General features: G+C 37.6%; 2 protein-coding genes and 1 pseudogene across 5 annotated transcripts; 1 reads left to right on the top strand and 2 right to left on the bottom strand.

Moving 5' to 3' along the window:
- Window positions 1-1,658: 1,658 nt before the first annotated feature.
- LOC111802344 (E3 ubiquitin-protein ligase RGLG2-like) lies at window positions 1,659-6,451 on the bottom strand. Of its 4 annotated transcripts, none has more exons than XR_002816247.1 (13): window positions 6,267-6,451; window positions 5,473-5,746; window positions 4,307-4,391; window positions 4,092-4,232; window positions 3,895-4,008; window positions 3,720-3,817; window positions 3,510-3,589; window positions 3,333-3,438; window positions 3,119-3,246; window positions 2,865-3,048; window positions 2,719-2,775; window positions 1,992-2,169; window positions 1,659-1,917 (listed from the first exon to the last, which is right to left on the bottom strand). XR_002816247.1 is itself a non-coding variant. In XM_023686673.1 (11 exons), exons 1-11 carry the CDS (start codon window positions 5,695-5,697, stop codon window positions 2,089-2,091), a joined length of 1,299 nt encoding a protein of 432 aa, XP_023542441.1. In that variant the 5' UTR covers window positions 5,698-6,226; the 3' UTR covers window positions 1,659-2,088. The 4 variants fall into 4 exon arrangements, 1 of the variants encoding a protein (XP_023542441.1); XR_002816248.1 differs by having other exon boundaries at window positions 6,279-6,451; XR_002816249.1 differs by lacking the exon at window positions 6,267-6,451 and adding an exon at window positions 5,826-6,226.
- Window positions 6,452-9,390: 2,939 nt separating this feature from the next.
- On the top strand, window positions 9,391-13,576 carry LOC111801880 (uncharacterized protein At3g49055). The gene is made up of 5 exons (XM_023686087.1): window positions 9,391-10,818; window positions 10,909-10,985; window positions 11,747-11,858; window positions 11,958-12,074; window positions 13,039-13,576. The coding sequence occupies exons 1-5, from the start codon at window positions 9,391-9,393 to the stop codon at window positions 13,390-13,392; spliced, it is 2,088 nt and encodes a 695-aa protein (XP_023541855.1). The 3' UTR covers window positions 13,393-13,576.
- A 3,109-nt stretch (window positions 13,577-16,685) lies between these two features.
- LOC111802072 lies at window positions 16,686-19,753 on the bottom strand (annotated as a pseudogene).
- Window positions 19,754-20,214: the final 461 nt, after the last annotated feature.

The raw sequence follows: 20,214 nt of genomic DNA, 5'->3' as shown, positions 1-20,214 counted from the left end.
TGGTCCTCAATCATTTAAAATTCTCTAATTTGACTTTTGTGTATTAAAAATATTCAATAAGTTTATTTTATAAAATTAATTTGTTAAAATTACTAGCAAAAGAATGTTTATTTTCATTAAAAAAAAAAAAATCATTTAAGCTAATAAAAATATTTCAAAAGACGGTTTTAATTAGAGATGTTCAAAGGATGGAGTTAGGGGAAGCCTTCTCCGTCCCTATTATCGTCACCTGTTTTATTTTCTATCTTCGCGAAATTTTCCATTTATTTTTGCGGAGGCTGAAGCGTGACATGTTGAATTTGCGGAAATCGAGGTTTCTGGAAGTATTTTTTTTTGTTTATTATTTTTATTTTTAATATAATATTTAATAAAAAAATTGTAAAAAAATCTTAATAAATCAATCTTTCAATTTAAAAAAATTCAAATTTTAATATTACAACATAATCTTTAATAATTAAAAAAAAATCTACATACTCTCGTTTAAATATTACAATTAGTGTTTTTAATTAACTATTTTTTAATATATATATATATATATAGGGCGAGACGAAAAATTAGGCGGGGTTGGGGGATAGGGAATATAATCTCGTCCCTAGCCTCATTTATCTAACGAGAAAAAAATGTTCTCCACTCCCTCTCTCATTCTCCTTCTAAACGGGGAATCCCCTCCCAGTTTGAGATGGTCCTTCGAAGGCCTCAACCTCGACCTCTCGAGTAAAATGGACATCTTTTAATATATTAAGGATAATTTTAAAAAATTTAAAAGAGAAAGATGAAATCGATTAAAATAATAATAATAATAAATAAATAAATAAATTTGAGGGACTTTGATTTATTTAAGGCTAAGTCTTAATAAAAAGATTGAAATAATTTATTGAGTGACGTTTTATTTATTACTCCATAATTATTTTAAAAATATTTTTCAAACATAGACTTTTTTAAAAAAAAAAAATTAAGAATTTTTTATTTCCTTCCCACTTTCGTATTAGTCGTTATCTGATATGGTTGATAATATAGATATACTTTTACTTTCGTAACGTCCCATGTTCGGGATATGACAGAATAACTAAGAAAGACTTTAACATGGGACGTAACGTGACCATGTTGCAGGAAAATGTTGAGACCATTATATAACAAATTTGAATTCTAAATCCAGGGCATGGGGTGTTCCACTGCACGATTGACTCTTCATTTTGTCGTTGCCCATATGTGAGTCACCCTAAGTAGATTAAGCCTATTGTAGCATTTTGACCTGTCGCTTGTCGAGATGAGTGTCGATCACGTAAAGGAGAAAGCTCGTTTATGGTTTGATATTCCTTTTTTGGTGTTTTAAATGTAAGCCACGAATTTCTTAAGCTCGTCGAAGGATACCCAATGCGTTTGGACATGTGAGATTCCACGTTGGTTGAAAAAGGAAACAAGCCATTTCTGCTAATAGACCGACAACAATACGTAACAGGCCTAAACAGACAACATCTGCCAGCGGTGGCTTGGGCCGTTACATACCGATACCCGTCTGCTATTAGCCTCGTTGTATAATCTATAATTCATAACATGAATTCTTCAATGCAGAAGAAAAATCCAGCACAGTCAGGAGAGCTATAGTGTATATAAACTGGTAACTCTAAACAAGTTCATGAAACAGAGAAGAACAGCTCTATTCAATGACAATGATGAATTTTATTTCAGAAAGAAACGTCTGCTTAGTTGATGATAAACAAGCAGGAAGACTTATTACAACCCAGAAACCGATATGTACAACGACGTATGCACGTAAAAATGATTTCTAAGAACGAAACAAGCTGAACGATAAGATTAAAACGAACTCCTTTTGAAGCTTCTACAAACAGGTATAGTTGTGTATAGTCAGTGATGAGGCAGGCTAACAAAAACATCCACCATATGTACAAACACACCCTGTAGAACAGTATTGATGTTCATCGAAACCGCCATTTAACAAGACGAAGATATAGTAATCTGCAGTTACGTACCTTCCCGTTGTACCTCGCTTCGAGAGACCTGGCCCATTGCAGGAGTTGAGGATCCAAAAAATGAAATAAATGAGCCATAGGTATCACATGGCAGGACTTAATAAAGCCTTATTCTAGTTTGAATAGAGCTTCGGCAGATGGGGCACGACTCGAGCGTTTCTCCGCAGTCGCAGCATGTCTACGTAATAGGAAGGAGAAGAGTTAGTGAAGAATCTACAAGGAAAGTGATGTAACAAATCAAGTTCACTGCTAGCAGATATTGTCCTCTTTGGACTTTCCCTTTTGGGTTTCCCCTCAAGGTTCTTAAAACGTGTCTATTAGGGAGAGGTTTTCACACCCTTATAAAGGGTGTTTCGTTCTCCTCCCCAACCGATATGGGATCTCACAATCCACCCCCTTCAGGGCTCAGCGTCATCACTGGCACTCGTTCCTTTCTCCAATCGATGTAGGACCCCGTCAAATCTACCCCTCTTTGGAGTCCAGCATCCTTGCTGGCACATCACCTCATGTCCACCCCCCTTCGAGGCTCTGCCTCCTCGCTAGCACATCGCCCAGTGGCTGGATCTGATACCATATGTAACGGTCCAAGTCCTCGCTTTCCCTTTCAGGTTTCCCTTGAAGGTTTTTGAAATGCGTATACTAGGGAGAGGTTTCCACACCCTTATAAAGGGTGTTTCGTTCTCCTCCCTAACCGACGTGGGATCTCACAGTAGGCTTTGGATATTACCTGATGCCCGCAACCAAACGCCATGTCCTTTGGATTAGTGAGACAAATGGGGCAAATCTGCAAGGCCAAGCCATTTGACAATCATAAAACGTTAGTCCTGATTAAAAAAGATCCAAAACATAGCTTTAATGGCTAAGGTTAGAAACCTGGTTATCATAATGAGAACTGGTGGATGAAGTTGTGCCAACTCCTTGGTTATATCTACCATGTGAAGGCGTTCGAGTCTGAAAACTGTTGGCTCGTGGGGTTCTCGGGTAGCCGTTGAACGGTGTCGTGCTGTACAAAGGAGGCGGAAGAGGTACTCTCTCCGGCGAACTCCCTCGTCGTCGACTGCTTGATCGAGACGAGATTAGAGATAGCATTCGTGAGTCGATAAAGAAAGCATAAAATGAATGCATACCCCAATAGGCCAAGCTCTAGAGTAGCCTGATATTGAGAAGGTATTTCCATTAAGGCAGCTAGAGCAAACTCAGTCTGCCTTCTGGTAGAGTTCACATTTTTTGACATAATCTCAGTGAAATTGACAAACTGCATACACAAAGCAGGCTACAATCCTCAGCATATGTAATAAAAATGTGAAAAGTTCTATCCTGCATGGTAGTAATGTTGAAAACCTGAAAGTTATCGAAAGCTCGAGCTGGGATGTTGTCGTCAAAATTCTTCATCATGTCCCATGGCCCGTCTCCGACTCCAACCAAGATTATTGACAACGGGTACTCACTGCAAGTATACTCGTGTTTAAAGAACAAGGAGGTGTTTGATAATCAAAGATGGAGTGGCTTGATCTTTACCTTGCTCTAACAATCGCATCGACGGTGTTTCGTTCTTGTGAACTCAGTTGACCGTTATTTGTGTCGACACTTCTTGTGACCTGTCTTAAGGGAAACTTCTTTTAGACATAAGGCAAACCAACAGTATGCAAAACGAGTTTTTTCAGATATTTGTTTCAATGAGATCAAATATGGAAGGTGAACGACTTGCTCGTTCGAAACCGGACTCACCTGCCCATCTGCAATTATCAGCAAAACATGGTACTGACCACCAGTTTGCTCAACTATTGTCATGGCCATCTCAATGATTGGTGCAAAAGATGTAGGTCCTGCAAGAAGTAAGAACAAGGCCTAAAGTAAGCCAAATGGTCACGTTTCGCATTAATCGAAACAAGAAAACGATCACCTGCAAGTCGTAAGTTGGGGACGATTTCTTTGTAACGATGCAAAACTTCCTCAAATCCATTACAGATCCTGTCATTGTCGTAAAAGCTAAAGACATTTTGATCATGTGTAGATGCTGCAAAGATTGCAGTTCAATTGTCAATTCGCCATTACACGAACGTATGGTAAGAATCGAGATCGTGCCTAATATGCAATTACCATCTCCAAATCCATAACATGGAATCATGTTGTCCTCATCAAAAGCTGATAAGGTCTGTCCAATAATTGATATGGCTTGTTCGTATGGATTCTGCACGTTCCCAATGTGGTGTAAACTACGTCGATTAAACGACCTTGAACCTATATCGAAAGAGGGATCAGCGTACTATGAGTAGTAAATGTGTTTATCTAGAAGCTATGAGATGAGAACGGACCTGTCCACTCGTTGCTCTTCGTGAAATCGATTCCCACAATGAGATTAGAGGACTCTAGTCCAGCTTGAGCAAGAGCTGCTGTCACCTGTTGCAAAACACCATTAACAACGCCCAAAATGAAGCCAATATCAATTTCTGTACTCAACTCAATCATTAGACTAATTCATCCACAATCCCCAGTTTAAACCAATCCTTGAACCGACTTAACAAGTTTATGCAGGCAAAGCTCATGTGGGGAGGTCAAAATGAAGCAAATAAAGCCACTACTTTTGTAACCGCTCAAGCCCACTGCTAGCAGATATTGTCCGCTTTGGCCTGTTACGTATCACCGTCAACCTCACCGTTTTACAGTGCGTCTACTAGGGAGAGGTTTCCACACCCTTATAAGCAATGCTTCATTCCCCTCTCCAACTAACATGAGATCTCACAATCTACCCCTGGGGGCTCAGCATCCTCGCTGGCACACTGCCTGGTGCCTGGCTCTGATATCATTTGTAGCAGCCCAAACCCACCGTTAGCAGATATTATCTGCTTTGGCCCATTACGTATCGCATCAACCTCACGATTTTAAAACGTGTCTACTAGGGAGAGGTTTCCACACCTTCATAAGGGATGCTTCGTTCCCCTTTCCAACCGATGTAGGATCTCACAATCCACCCTCCCCTTCGGAGCCTAGCGTCCTCGCTGACACACCGCCCAGTCCCTAGCTCTAATACCATTTGTAACAGCCTAAGCCCACCGCTAGTAGATATTATCTGCTTTAGCTCGTTACGTATCACTATCAACCTCACAGTTTTAAAACGCATATACTAGGAAGAGGTTTCCACACCCTTATAAGGAATGCTTCGTTCCCCTCTTCAACCGATGTATGATCTCACAATCCACCCCCTTAGGAGCCCAGCTTCCTCGCTGGCACACCGCCCAATACTTGGCTCTGATACTATTTATAAGAGCTTAAGCCCACCACTATCAAATAGTCTGCTTCAACCGGCGTGGGATCTCACAGCCTTCTATTTACAGCCCAATGAGAATCATTACAATGCAAGGAGCTCATTGATCTCCTATCCAGCAAGTTAACATCCTAGTTCTTAAACACTTCCACAAACAGAGCACAGGCAGAGAGACATCAAACATTATAGACAAAAAAACAGGACAAACATTCAAACCTCATCCAAGGATTGGTAATGGTCAGCAATTCTTGAATATTTCCTATCCAACCTCCTCTGTGGTAGTGGTGTTTGTGACCCATAATCAGAGCGTTGTGGATATGAATACTGCTCAACATACGGCGAAGGTGGAGGATAATTGTCATAACCCCACGTTGAAGAATTCCCAAACCCATCTGAATCAAACTCTCTTTGATCCGTCTCCTTCGAATTCTTACTTCCCATAGCTCAAAAATCTGCAAATTCCTCAGCACACAAAAAGTCAACTAATCACCTGCAAAAGAACAAAGAACACATGAACCAATGATCTTCTAAACAATCAGGTTCTGAAGAACTTGGATCTTCAATTTTACCAGCAAAATCCAATACTAATATCTGTGTATTTATATCTGTTTCTGAAATCGCAGCAAAGATCAAGCAGAAAAATGAATAAAAAAAGACCAAGAAAGGCAATAGTAGCTACGACCAGTTCAATAAACCCTGCCGTCGAAAATCCAACGCTACAAGGAACCTCTACAGTACAGAAGTTTCCTGTAGTCTCCTATCCGATAATCACAAGAGATTGACCATGAATCTAGGAGGTTTAATCACTTGGGTAAGTTTCAAAATCTATAAATTAATGAAGAAAATCGAGACGAAGTATGGCCCAAGGAATAGAGAAATTGGGTCTTCGTCAAAACATTAAACCGGCTACGATTGCATAATCAATTCATAATCTATACACGCAAACAGTGCGTAAGAAAGGCAGTGATGTTCTTAAATGATTATTATAAAACAAAATGGAATCATCATACTTGTTGACTAACCCAGTCGATGAACTTCCTCCTTGTTTCCAAAAGAGTAGGCCATTTTTGGTAGTCTGAATCTGAAAACGAATGCCGCTGCTTTTGTAGACGGCAAATAGTGATACCCAGAGGATCTTTCTTGGTAAACTTCCTGGTTTGTTCTTGGGGAGAGGAAAAAGTTAGAACAACCCATCCGTCTAAAGATTTGGTCATTGTCGAATTCAAATGTTCATTGATAATGTGTTTGTAAATGGAAAGATTCAACTTTAACATTAAATGCCCTTTAATATTTTATGTTATGTTCATATATATTTGCATTTTCAGAGCTAACTTGTGACGTATTTGGAACTGGTTTGACTTATTCAACTTCGTGTCAGATGGGCTCTTAAATTTTTTATTTTTGTAGAAACGTATTTGAGGGATCTCACTCGGAAGAATGAAACATTTTTTATAAGGGCGTGTAAACATCTCTCTAGCATACATGTTTTAAAATCGTGAAGCTAACGGCTATAACTAACGAGTTCAAGCCGACAATATCTGTTAGCTATGAATTTAAGTTGTTCCAGGTAAGAATTAACCCCAACCTATTATAAATAAAATTAAACGTTTAAATATTTAATTTCATAAATTAATTACTTTAAAAGTTGATTTACCAAATTTTATAAAAATGTCACTTTTTTTTTAATTCATTTATATAAGAAGTATTATAAATAAATATATATATATATAATACATTATTATATAAATATAAATATAAATATTACGACAAATTTTAAGTAATTTTCTATTTAGTCCTCGATGATTTAAAGATTTTAGATTTGACTTTAAGATATTAAAAATCCGTAATTAAATCATTATTAGCGAATATATATATATTTTAATAAAATTTATTTATTTTTCGAGTTGCATGCGTGCACATCTAAATAAATTAATAAAAACAATTATGGAATAATATAACAAATTTTTATAAACAAAATTTAATATTTAATATATTTAAGGATAATTTTAAAATGGAAAAAATAAAAAGTTTGATTTATTTAAATCTTAATAATAATATTAAAAGTTATTGACTTATAATTTATTGAGTAATGGTTTATTTATTAATCCACAACTTTTAAAAAAATATTTTATAATATTGACTTTTTTTAAAAAAAAATTAATTATTTTTTTATTTCCTTCGTACTTTCTTTTTAAAATTAATTAAATTATAGTCATAATTTTGTTTAAAAAAATATTATATTTTTATTCTTTGAGGTCCGAGTCAATTAAAAAGTTTATTTAAGTCGAATTAGCCTTTACGAGTTGTAACTCCACTTTCTTTTTTGAGGTTAGTGACTTGGTTCGACTTCACTTTGCACGATCAATTTGTCCGTTCGGGCATTTGATTGGTTGTAGTGAGCTCTTAAAAAACAAACCAGCAAGGATTTTAGTTTTTTTTAATCGTTGGAGGCCGGATGGTTTGATTTTGGAGTTAGCCGAAGAACATTTGGTCTTTAGAATTTTCAAACAGTGTGTGGGTCGTGAATAGATTGATAACAAATGTTACGACGACCACTGTTAGTATGTGTTTTCCTTAACTCATGTGTTGAAAATATATTTATATTAAGCAGTCTGGGAACAGGCGGGATAGGAAATCAAGCAGAGATGGAGATAGGGAATATAATTCTGTAGGTGACCTCATTTATCTAACGGGAAAAAAACGTTAATTCATTTCTTTCCCCATTCTCTGTCTAAACGAAAATCTCCTACCTGTTTGAGACATGTCTCCACATGCCCTAGCTCCGCCGTAAATGAACGTCTTTGAAGTACGAGATACCAGTATGACCCAGAAGTTTATTTTGGAATGTGATATTACTCGGCCCAAATGATTATATATGGGCCTAGACGTCCTCTTGGGCTTGGGTTTAACTCGAGTAAGTAAGTTCTTCGTTCTTTTGGGCTGAGCCCAACTTCTTCTATGTCCATTTCTCAACATCCCCAAATTTCCTGAACCGCACGTGACACAATTCAAATTGATCTAGGCATGATATGAATTCAACTACTGACCCTTTGCATGTACTCGAATGATCGATCACAAGAAGCAATGTTAAGAAGATTCAAGAGGTGGCTAATGTACAAGTTGAAACGAAGACTCTTTAACCCAAAAATCTTTATAATATTAGCATATCAAATCAAGAAAATAATGGAGTGACTGACATTAAAAAATTATTATTCAGACAATTTATGTATGCCTTATTTTCTCAAATTTATATTTACTAGTAGCGGGAGTTTGTAGGTGGTAGATGAACTTCGTTATGTTTAGGTTATTTTTTTGACCTATTTTAAATAATTATTACACACATAAAATTATAAGATATTTAATAGTGATTTTGAAACAATTTAATTCATTTTTATTGTTCATACATTTAATAATTCAAAACTAAATTAATATTTAATTTAGCATTTTTAAACGCGAGTTTTATATTAAAAATAATTTTAAATAATTAAAAATATATTTAAAAGTAATTCTAAATAGGAAAAAATAAATTTATTTACCTAAAAACAATAATGTGTTCAAAATTCGAATTTTCTTGCTTCCATTCTTAAGAAAACATTTATACGGCTGTGATCTGGTTAGTTTTGATCATTGCAACGTGGCAGCCATTGGGGCTGCTGATGTACACAGCTACGGTGTGCCGCACAACACAGAATAATAACTTTATGGTGCCGTATATTTATAATGGCAATTATTTATACATCGAAAAAGCAATTGCAGAGGAAGACTGGTTGGTAAATGGTTACCATTGTCCTGTTCTTCTACGCTCCGTCGTTGGGTCTTCTTCTTTTCTTTCCCCATTGAATCCAATTGTAGAGAGGGAAGCCTTGTTCATACGACTAATCTGTTTTTGAAGCTTTAATTTGAAGTAATCGCCATTGAAATCCGTTCTCATTTGCAGCTTCGGGTACACCAACTGATTGATCTTTTATTTTGTTCTTGTTTGTGGACTATTTGTTTTTCATAATTGTGAGGTTTTTCGGATTTGATTATTGAAATTGAGTAAGGAACTGAGTAGTATAAGTTTTCGATGGTGTAATTGGGTTGGGTATGGAGTTTTGCCCAATTTTTTGGGGTTAGTGATTGGACGTATATTGGATGGCGAGTGGTGTTGATGAAGATGCGGATGCTGTGCTCAGCGATGTTGAAGGTGATGATCCGGTGCCTATTGTGATTCAGAATACGTCTCCTGAAGAAATCTCTGTCGAGAGGTTTAGAGAGATTCTTGCGGAGCGCGATCGTGAGCGGAAAGCTCGAGAAGCGGCGGAGAATTCGAAATCGGAGTTGCAAGTATCTTTTAATCGATTGAAAGCGCTTGCACACGAGGCGATTAAGAAGCGCGATGAATGTGGAAGGCAGCGGGATGATGCATTGAGGGAGAAGGAAGAAGCGTTGAAATTGAATGAAAAGGTTTCGGCGGAGTTGGCTGAGGCGAATAGGCAGAAAGATGAGGTCTCGAGAGTTAGGGATGAGATTGGGAAGCAACTCGATGAGATCTTAAAGGAACGGGATGGTTTGAGATCGGAAATTGGTAATGCGTCACATATGCTAGTTACTGGGATTGATAAGATATCCTCAAAAGCGAGCAATTTCAAGAACTTTACGGCTGGTGGGTTGCCTAGGTCGCAAAAATATACAGGATTACCTGCAGTTGCCTATGGAGTCATCAAGAGAACGAATGAAATCGTTGAAGAGCTTGTTAGGCAGATTGACACGACAACTAAGTCGAGGAACGAAACCAGGGAACAAATGGATCTTAGGAATTATGAAATTGCCATTGAGATATCTCAGCTCGAAGCTACGATTAGTGGGCTGAGGGAGGAGGTATCGAAGAAAACTTCCGATATCGAAGATCTGGAGAACAGTATCTCCGAAAAGGATAAAAAGATGTCTGAAATTGAAGCAGATCTGTCTGGTAAACTAAACCGGGCCGAGGATGAAGCTTCTGAGTTAAGGCAGCTTACGCAAGATTATGATGATAAGTTAAGGATTTTGGAGGCAAAAATGGAGTCCCAAAGGCCTTTACTTGTTGACCAGTTGAATTTCATTTCAAAAATTCACGACCAAATTTATGATATTGTTAAGATAGTTGATGGTAGTGATGCAGACCATTCTGAATTTTCAGAGTCTTTGTTTCTCCCTCGGGAGACCGACATGGAGGAGAATATACGTGCATCTTTGGCTGGAATGGAGTCTATTTATGCATTACAAAAACTTGTCACGGATAAGATCAGGAGTTCAATTGAGGAGAAGATTAGTGAAATTAAGAATTTAAAGGAGACAGTTGCCCAGTTGCTCAAGGAGAAAGATCATATTGGATATTTACTGAGGAGTGCATTATCGAAAAGGATGACATCTGATCCCTCTTCAAAAGCAAATCAATTGTTTGAAGTTGCAGAAAATGGTTTAAGAGAGGCTGGCATTGATTTCAAATTCAGCAAGCTTCTTGGAGACGAGAAGTTCCCGACTTCCCGGGACAATGGGAAAGCGCTAGATGCAGAGGAGGATGACGAAATATTCACTCTGGTAAGCGAATTTGAGCCTTGTTTTATCATAAGTTTTTTCTTAGATGATAATAAGTATTTGATTTGTTTTACGTTCTCGTGTAAAATACAGGCTGGTGCTTTGGAGAATATTGTGAAGGCGTCTCAGATTGAGATCATTGAGTTACGGCATTCCTTGGAGGAATTAAGGTATGTGTATTACGCTTATGAATATACACATATAGAGCAATCTCTGAGTTATTGGCTATAACAGCCTAACCCACCGCTAGCAGATTTTGTCCTCTTTGGACTTTCCCTTCCGGGCTTCCCCTCAAGTTCTTAAAAAAGTGTCTGCTAGGGAGATGTTTCCACACCCCTATAAAGAATGTTTTGTTCTCCTCCCCAACCGATGTGGGATCTCACAATCCACCACTTTGGGGCCTAGCGTCTTTGCTGGCACACCACCTCGCGTCCACCCCCTTTGGGGCTCAGCCTCCTCACTGACACATCGCCCCGGTGTCTTGCTCTGATACCATTTCTCGATTTGTGTGTGTCTCGATTGAGGGGCTCACGTCGATTGGAGATGGAACGAATTCCGATTGGAGATGGAATGAATGCTAGCGAGACGCTGGGTCTCGAAGGGGGTGGATTGTGAGATCCCACATCGGTTGGAGAGGAGAACAAAACATTCTTTACAAGAGTGTGGAAACCTCTCTCTAACATACGCGTTTTAAAACCTTGAGGAGAAGCCCGGAAGGGAACCCAAAAAGGACAATATCTACTAGCGGTGGGCTTGGACCGTTACATTGACTTGACTATCAGATTTAAACTAAACTTTGTATCTGTGGTTTACTTTATATATTGGAAACTAGGCAGACACATTAATGTTTACAGAATTATATGTGCATATGGAATTTCTGCTGATTCTGACTTGTAATTTCTTTATTATTTTTTACCTTGATGGCTTAAAGGGCAGAGTCGGTTGTACTTAAAGAGCACCTAGAATCCCAATCCAAGGAGCTTAAACTTAGATCACTTCAAATTAAGGAACTTGAAGAGAAGGAGAGAATTGCCAATGAAAGTGTATGTAATTCCTCAATGTTTTAAATCTTTATAGAGAATGAAGATTATAGAATTGCACTTAGTAATCTATTTTCTGTAATTTTCATTCCCATGATTTAGGTTGAAGGGTTAATGATGGACATTACAGCCGCGGAAGAAGAAATCATGAGATGGAAGCTAGCTGCAGAGCAGGAAGCTGCTGCTGGCAAAGCTGTTGAACAGGAGTTTCTGGCACAGGTATGCTATCTACTAACTTCACTAGATATGCTCCTTTGAGCCGATCTTTCATACCTCTCTGTTTTTTGCTATGGCTTGTAAAAGTAAGAACATTGAAGATCAACGTTTTCTTTTTGAAATATAATTATAAACGGCGATGGGTGTGGTAATTTGATGAACAATTAATTTGTTGTATTTCTAGGGAAGGTGGGGTAAGCAAATAGTTTGGGTATCGAAGGAAATAGTTTCTAAGTGGAAAAAAATATTTTAGTTGAATATGTTAGACATGTGAATGCTGTTAAGATACATCAATTGTTCTGGCTGTGCAGCCCAAGGGGCAAGTTTACGAAAACAATCGAAACAATCCGACGTGATGGTATTCATTTGACCTTGATGAGATAGTTATTAGCTAGTATTCTTCTCATCTGTACGATGCGTGGTGTCGACCTATCAACTTGATTTAGTGTAGGCATTCTAATTTGTAATCATGATTAGTGGACCTATCAACTTGATTTAGTGTAGGCATTCTAATTTGTAATCATGATTAGTGGAGAAGATGGTATTTCCAGCTAAATACATATCCAAACGCAACTCATAATGGCTAGGAATTAGGAATGGAGAGTACAAAATGGCAGCTAGTTGATTGAGCGAGCCTCTGGGATCTCTTGTAAACTCCCATGACGTGGTAAAGGAGAAAGAAGGAAAAGTTTTAAGGTTGAGTCGAATGAATCAATTCCAAAGGAGAAAGAAGGAAAAGTTTTAAGGTTGAGTCGAATGAATCAATTCCAGTACAAATATTTATAGAAATAATTAAATTGTTGCTTGGGTTTATAAATCTTTTAGTAAACGAGATTTTACTAAAAAAGTTCGGGATTACTTGTTCAGGGTTATGATGCAATATTCTTAGGTTCATTTGTTTCTCGGAACGAATCAGCATACTGTGTAAGTGTACTTTGTTTAAACGTCTTCAATCTGGCATTGGCAGATCTCGGCGGTTAAACAGGAACTTGAAGAAGCAAGACAGGGGATGTTGGATTCAGACAAAAAACTCAAGATGAAAGAAGAGACAGCAAATGCTGCTATGGCAGCCAGAGATGCAGCTGAGAAGTCACTGAGGCTAGCCGACGTGAGGGCGTCTAGGTTGAGGGAGAGGGTGGAAGATCTTACTCGTCAGCTCGAAGAGCTCGATAACCGGGAAGGTTCGAGAAGAGGATTAAATGGACATAGATACGTTTGCTGGCCGTGGCAGTGGCTTGGACTCGACTTCGTTGGTTCTCGTAGCTCGGAAACACAAGAAGAGAGTTCAAACGAGATGGAACTTTCTGAGCCACTTCTCTGATTCTTTTATTTCCCCTCTTTTTGGGTGGATGGGTTTGTGTTTAGTTTTTGTATTTATTGTGAAATGAAATATAAGAAGGTTAGAGAAATACGTAACGTAGCTGATTGATTGTTTTTCAGAATAGTTGGTTTGAGAAAAAGGGATCCATCAATAACACTGTTCAATCATTTTGTGTTTCTCGTAACATGAATTTTAAGCATTTTATTTTATATAAAAACACCCATTATTTGCGTAGATGAAAGCCATAAAACTAACTTCACAATAAGAGGATTCGGCTTGGAACTTATACTTATGGAGGGTATGAAATTGGTACAAGTTGAGTTTGAGAGGCAACTTTTTGTAGATGGCGAGACTCAAATCCGATGTCTCTTCCATGTTCAAGTCCTCATCCTTCATCCCCTCCGGTAACCTCCAATTAAAATGGTACAAAAGATCCAGCAAAGCTAGCTCTACAGTTTTCACCCCAAATTCAACCTGGGGCAAATCCTTCAACCAGGCCCGAATGGCAAGAACTCAAAGTGTTGTTCAGTGTTGTCCTCTGTAATCAATTCAGCTCTCTGCAAATCTCTCTGGAAGGAACTCTTCTGGGTCCTTCCAGTATGTTGCAAATCTCTTTGGAAGGAACTCTTCTGGGTCCTTCCAGTATGTGGGGTCTCGTCCAATTGCCCAAACGTTCACTTGAACCATTGTTTTCGGGTAAAAATCGTAGCCTTATATGGAAGGAAAAGTATATTAGCATGTGTCGTAGACGTAAGAGGAAAAGAAAAGACCCTAGAAAACATGTCAATAGTAAACAAGTTCCCAGATATATTTCCGGATGACCTACCTGGAATACCCTCTTCTCGAGCAGTCGACTTCGTCATCGAAGTCGAGCCGGGAACTGGGTCTATTTCCAAAGCACCCTAACGTATGGTACCAGCAGAGTTGAAGGAACTCAAGGCGCAATTACAAGACTTGCTAGACAAAGGGTTCATTCGACCTAGCATATCCCGATGGGGTGCACTAGTGTTGTTTGTTAAGAAGAAAGATGAATCGATGTATCTGTGCATCAATTACAAAGAGCTAAATAAGTGAACCATAAAGAAAACAAAATACTCTTTGCCTAGAATAGAAGACATATTCGATCAATTCAAAGAGGCAACGGTATTTTCTAAGATAGACCTCTAATCCAATTACCACCCAATTAGGATCAACGAAAAAGACACCGGAATGTGGAGAATATCATATTAGAGTCATGCTCTTATCTTAACTTAGCTATGTCAATAGAATCTTTAAGTGTCGAACGAAGAAATTCCCTTATCTTAACTTAGCTTGTCAATAGAATCATCAAGTGTTCAACAAAGAAGTCGTGAGCCTAATTCGATGAGACTCAATAATATACTTTGTCCGAAAATAATATTATTAGAATCCCACAGTGGACAGTTAAGGGAAATATGATTGGTATATAAATAAGAGATACTACATTTTGAAATTGGTATTTTCAACTAAACACAACAAAACACTGATTCTGGATGATGATGTTATATTTTTAGGTTGATATGTTTCTCGTAATGAATATGCAACCTTTGTCGATGTACATTGTTTTAACCTCTTCAATTTGGCATTAACATATCTCGACCGTTAAACATGAACTTGAAAAAACTCAAATTGAAATAAGAGCAACAAATGTAACTAATGAAATCAATGAGACTAGCGAACGTGAGGGCGTCTAGAACGAGGGAGAGGGTGGAAGAGCTAACTCGCCCGCCTGAAGAGCTTGATAAACAAAGAACACGGGGAATTTAAAAAAAAAACACACACACACATTCAATATCAAAGTAGTTTACAAAATAATAGGAGTTTTGAGAAAGCGACATCAAAATAATAATAAAAGAACACAAAAAGGGAACGAATAGATTCCAGGGGTTCTCCGTGTAGCCGCAAGCTCAACCGTCGTGGTCTACTATCTATTAGTAAACAAGGAATAGAATGAATGAATATAAAAATACACACTACGCAACCTATTTGTAGGGTGTCATTGAAATTTCTCCTATTTAACGTTTTTTTAATACTCAATCAACGACTTAAAATCAACTAATTTCATGGCTCGAGTTCTTTTCCAGCACTCTCACGCTCTTAATGTTCATATACCTTACTTATTTCTATTCCATAGGTGTAAGTCACCTATCGTAGTATACTCGAGTTTCAAAATGCACTTAGCTTCTCACTTTCTATTCTCCACGGTTCGTCTAGCCATCACAATACGCAACCTCTCGCTCTCCCTATGTCTCCATACGTGCTTACTACTTAGTGCTAGTGGGTCACCGATAGGTCCTGCATATTATCTAGATCATATAGCATGTCCACACATCAATCAAGGTATAAATAGGTATTTCAACCTCCTAACATGCTTTTAGGTGGCAATGCACGTTCACGGTATTCTAGCTAATCTTTCCCTATTTTCTCTATTTATATTTATTTATGATCTACGAGCTCGTATGTAAAACTCTCTCTTAGACAAGTACAAGTCGTTTTTAGATTTTCTAGTGGCCTAAAATAGCTTACAGTTCGACGGTTATGCATTTCCCTAACTTAGCACTCAGTGTCTCGTCGAGGGGTTTTGAGGAGTATCGTAGACTAATATAGGCGATATATCTTCTTAACCTATTATTCATCAAGTTATGAAGTGTACCGGAGACATAATCACCACTAGAGTTCGTTTGGCAAACAAATTAAAACTTCTTTAGAAGTTTCAATAAACTCTTTTCTTGCATCAAACGCTCCTAATTCGGCTATTACTCCTCAATTTCTTTAAATTTAACATATAATCAATAGGTCAATATTTATTGATATCCACAAAAAAGGCAAATATGAGTCAAGTGGGATTAATCGAGACCAGCCACGAACCTGTTCCCTCAACCTTGTGAACGTGAATCTCACACGTGTTCAACCTCAGCAGCTTCAAATTTTCAAATCTTTTATGTCATTTCCTTTATGTCTAAAGCTCGATTCTCTTTTTACGTTCTTTATCTCCTCACGATTCCTTCTTCAAAGTAATAGATCTACTCTTTATGAATCTTCAAACTCAAGTTTGAGAATTTCTTATGCACTTTAGGCCAAGAAATTGAAGCTCAAAGTTATAAGTTTTTTAAGGATTACCTTTTGATTTTGTTGTCCTCGAATCAAATTCTAACCCTCATTTTCCTTCGAATCAAGTCATTTAAGATGTAGCCTCGACTTTCTTGAACACGGGCCAGTTATTAGTCTAGACAAAAGCCATAAGACTTCACGATTAGAGGAATCGACTTATATACTCATGGATGGTATAAAATTGGTACAAGTTTGAGAGGCAACTTTTGGTGGATGGTAAGACTCAAACCTGTTTTACCTTCCATGTCTAAGTCCTCCTTTTTCATCCCATTGGGCAACTTTCAATCAAAATGGTTTGCTAAAGCCAACTCCACATTTTTCACCCCCATATTCAGCCTCGGGCAAATCCTCCGACCAGCTCCAAACGGCAAGAGCTCAAAATGTTGTCCTTTGTAATCAATCGAGCTCTTTGCAAATCTCTCTGGAAGAAACTCTTCTGGGTCTTTCCAACATGTGGGGTCTCGCCCAATTGCCCAAATATTTACTTGAACAATCGTTTTTGGGTAAAAATCGTAGCCTTCAATTTTGAAATGGGAAATGGTTTCTCTTGGAACAAGAAGAGGTGCCGGTGGATGTAGTCTCAATGTCTCTTTCACTATCATTTACAGATATGGAAGATCTTCTAAGTCACTCTATACTACCTTTCCTTTGTTTCCCACCTTATTTCTGATTTCTTCTTGAGCTTTCTTCATCAATGTTGGGTTCTTCGCGAGTTCTGTCATTACCCAGACTAATGTAATTGAACTAATCTCTATTCCTGCTAAAAATATATTCTGTTGATGCACATAATACAATAAAAAAATGTCAGGAAGCGGTGAGATAATGTATATGACATGAATGATAGAGACAAAGCAAAAAAGGCTCAATATTGCTAAAAAAAACTGGTTAACCACGAGATTGAAAGCTTAGAAATTAAAATAAAAATTTAGTGTAAAAATGATTAAATAATAGAAATAAAAGTTGCTTACGAAAAAAATAGCTTTGATGTTTTCATGAGTAATGATAACTGTGCAAGATTCAACTTGCTTTTTACTGATTGCCAAAAGCACATCAATGATATCATCTTGCTTTGCCTTAGGCCTTGCACGATGAAGATGTTCATCCATCACCTCTTGGAACAGAACATTCATCTCATTAAAAACCCTCTCAAGTCTAGCTTTTCGACCACTAAACCAATCAATTACCTTCCTCACAAAAGGAATAGGAAAAAATTCAGAAGCACCGCTAGCTTCCCAAGAGGACCTCAACTTCACTCACAATTTCATTAAATCTATCCACTTTAAACAACTTCCCAAAAATAATTCTAAAAATAACACCAGTAGTGAGAGCAATCAGAATAAGATCAACAGTAGCTTCACAAGAACTTAATTGTGAAATTGATTCAATAAGCAAACCAACTTCTTGCTCTCTAATGGGTTTGATAAGATAACACCCTCTTCATATTAAAAATTTCAAGTATACAAATTTTTCGTATCTCTTGCCAGTAATCAATGTAAGGCGAGAACCCAATATCAAAAAAATCGTAAGTCAGTTTTTTTATAACATCGGTTTGTGGTCTGTTGTAGCTTCAAAAATCATGAATTTTTATGAGGGCACGAGCAGTCTCGACAGAGGATATAATGATGGTTTCTATACGGCATAGGCTGAGGCTGATAATGGGACCGTAACGCTGAGAGAGGTGCCATAGGAATTTGTGTGGGAGCTTGCCAAGTTGGTGCAAGTTTCCTATGATTGGAAGCTTTGGTGGGCTTGCGGGGAAATTAACCTTCTTTCTCTTGGAGGATGACGTGTTTTCAAATGATTTACTAATCGTCTTTAAAATTCGTAGATAAAAAAAAGTTATTTAAAAAGAAAATAGGATGGTCCATAAAAGTCCACGATTTCTTATTATCATTCTGATAGTTTTCATAGATCTAGTTAATTGGGTCTAGTCCTATCCAACTGCATCCCAAAATTTCGATTGCTCCGTGGTTCTCATAGAGTAGCCTCTTTGAAAGAATGATACAAGCTGCAATACAACAGACCAATAAACGAAAAAAATCATCTTCAAGGACTTCTGTCTCAATGCATTTGGAAAGTGGTCCCTCTCTTCATGTTCTTTCATTTTCTGTTACATGTTTTTTTTTCATTTTTATGTGTTTGCATAGTATGTTTGAGTTACTCCCCATCTTTCGATACCTCGAAATTCAAAGCATGTTAGATCAAATATCTCAAACGTAGTGAAATGATAGAAAAAAAGTCATTATAAATTAATACGTCAAATACATAGATTTTTTTTATTGATTTAATTTTACAAATGAAGAGTAGAAAAGAAAATTATAAATATATTAAAATTCTTTCTAAAATATAAACAAACGTAACTTAAAAGAAAAAAAAAAAATTAAAATTAAAAAATGGGGTAAACTTAATTACAATTTAATAACTTTTATTCTCAAAGGACAATACTAGTCTCCTAGGCACTAAATATGTCTTTTCTATAATTACCTAGTATTGAGAACCGACTTGTTTTTGTCTATATCTTTATTGTCTTGTCATTTTAAATTTAGTCATTCAATTATTTATATTTAAAGTCAATCTGTTTGAATAAAAATAATTGTCGTTGACCCATCAACACAAGTTAACTAAGCCAACACACAATAATTTTTTTTTGTGTCAGTGTAGTGTAAAATTAAATTATCCGATAGCAATAATACAATTATTTAGGTCATGTTTCAATAACTTAGTGGAAGAATGTCCGAATATCATCAACAAAATTGGTGTTCAGGGAGGGAAGGGTGATTGATGAGTTTGTTGAGCTAATTTTTGAAAAGGACCGAGAAACCACAACTAAAGAGCTTAGAACCATGGGTAAGAATGTAACTTTCAGGCTCGAATTTCTACTCTAGGGTGAACCAAAACTTATGATTCTTGTTTGGTTAGATTTGTGGGGATATTTGGAATAAACTTTGTGTAGGACTTAATTGTTGATTCAAGCTTGTTCGGCCACACAAGGCGTTCGTGCGTGCATGCTCAATCGTGTGCGACACAATCACGTCGCATTTCATTATCATCTTGGTTCCTAACAACATGATCCATACATCATGATGTCGTCCCATGTCTTAGGATACATCGACCATCTTGGCTTGTTCGAACACATTCGTTGGAAATTGACCCATATGTCGATCATCTCATTGGGGTATCCTGAACATCCATCCATCTGGTTCACTCGAGTATCGAACTCTCCTGTGTCCATGCTAAACTATTTACGGCATACGTTCCACCAACCTCTGACACATGGGCTGTGGCGCAATACTAGCAGACTTGTGTCGTTCGGTACTATCCTTGAAAGACCCTTTTCAAAGGAAGATGCCTGAGATGCTCGTTCCGTGACGTTTGCCACACTAATACACGCATGTGCCACAGGGTAGCTCGCTTAGGTCACAAGACCTAGGGGAGAGAGCTAACGCCATGCCTCCTCCTATAGTACATTTTGAGGCATTTTCAATCCTTCTCGAGTAGAGGTTATTTTAGTGAGCAGATGACTTAATTTCTGAGCCGTTTCAGACCAAATTTGGTTGACTTTCATCTTTCATACCGATGACTTAATTTCTGAGCCGCACGCTGAAACTCATATCCAAACCCCAATTTCTGAGGTTATGGCCCGGGGCCCTATCTGGCCCTCTTCGAGCTTGTCTTCGACACTCGTGTCATCTC

The sequence above is a fragment of the Cucurbita pepo genome, chromosome LG09 (genome assembly GCF_002806865.2).
Source record: "Cucurbita pepo subsp. pepo cultivar mu-cu-16 chromosome LG09, ASM280686v2, whole genome shotgun sequence".
NCBI lineage: Eukaryota > Viridiplantae > Streptophyta > Magnoliopsida > Cucurbitales > Cucurbitaceae > Cucurbita > Cucurbita pepo.
The sequence above is the reverse complement of the archived record's forward strand: the minus strand, read 5'-3'. Positions and strand labels throughout refer to the sequence as shown.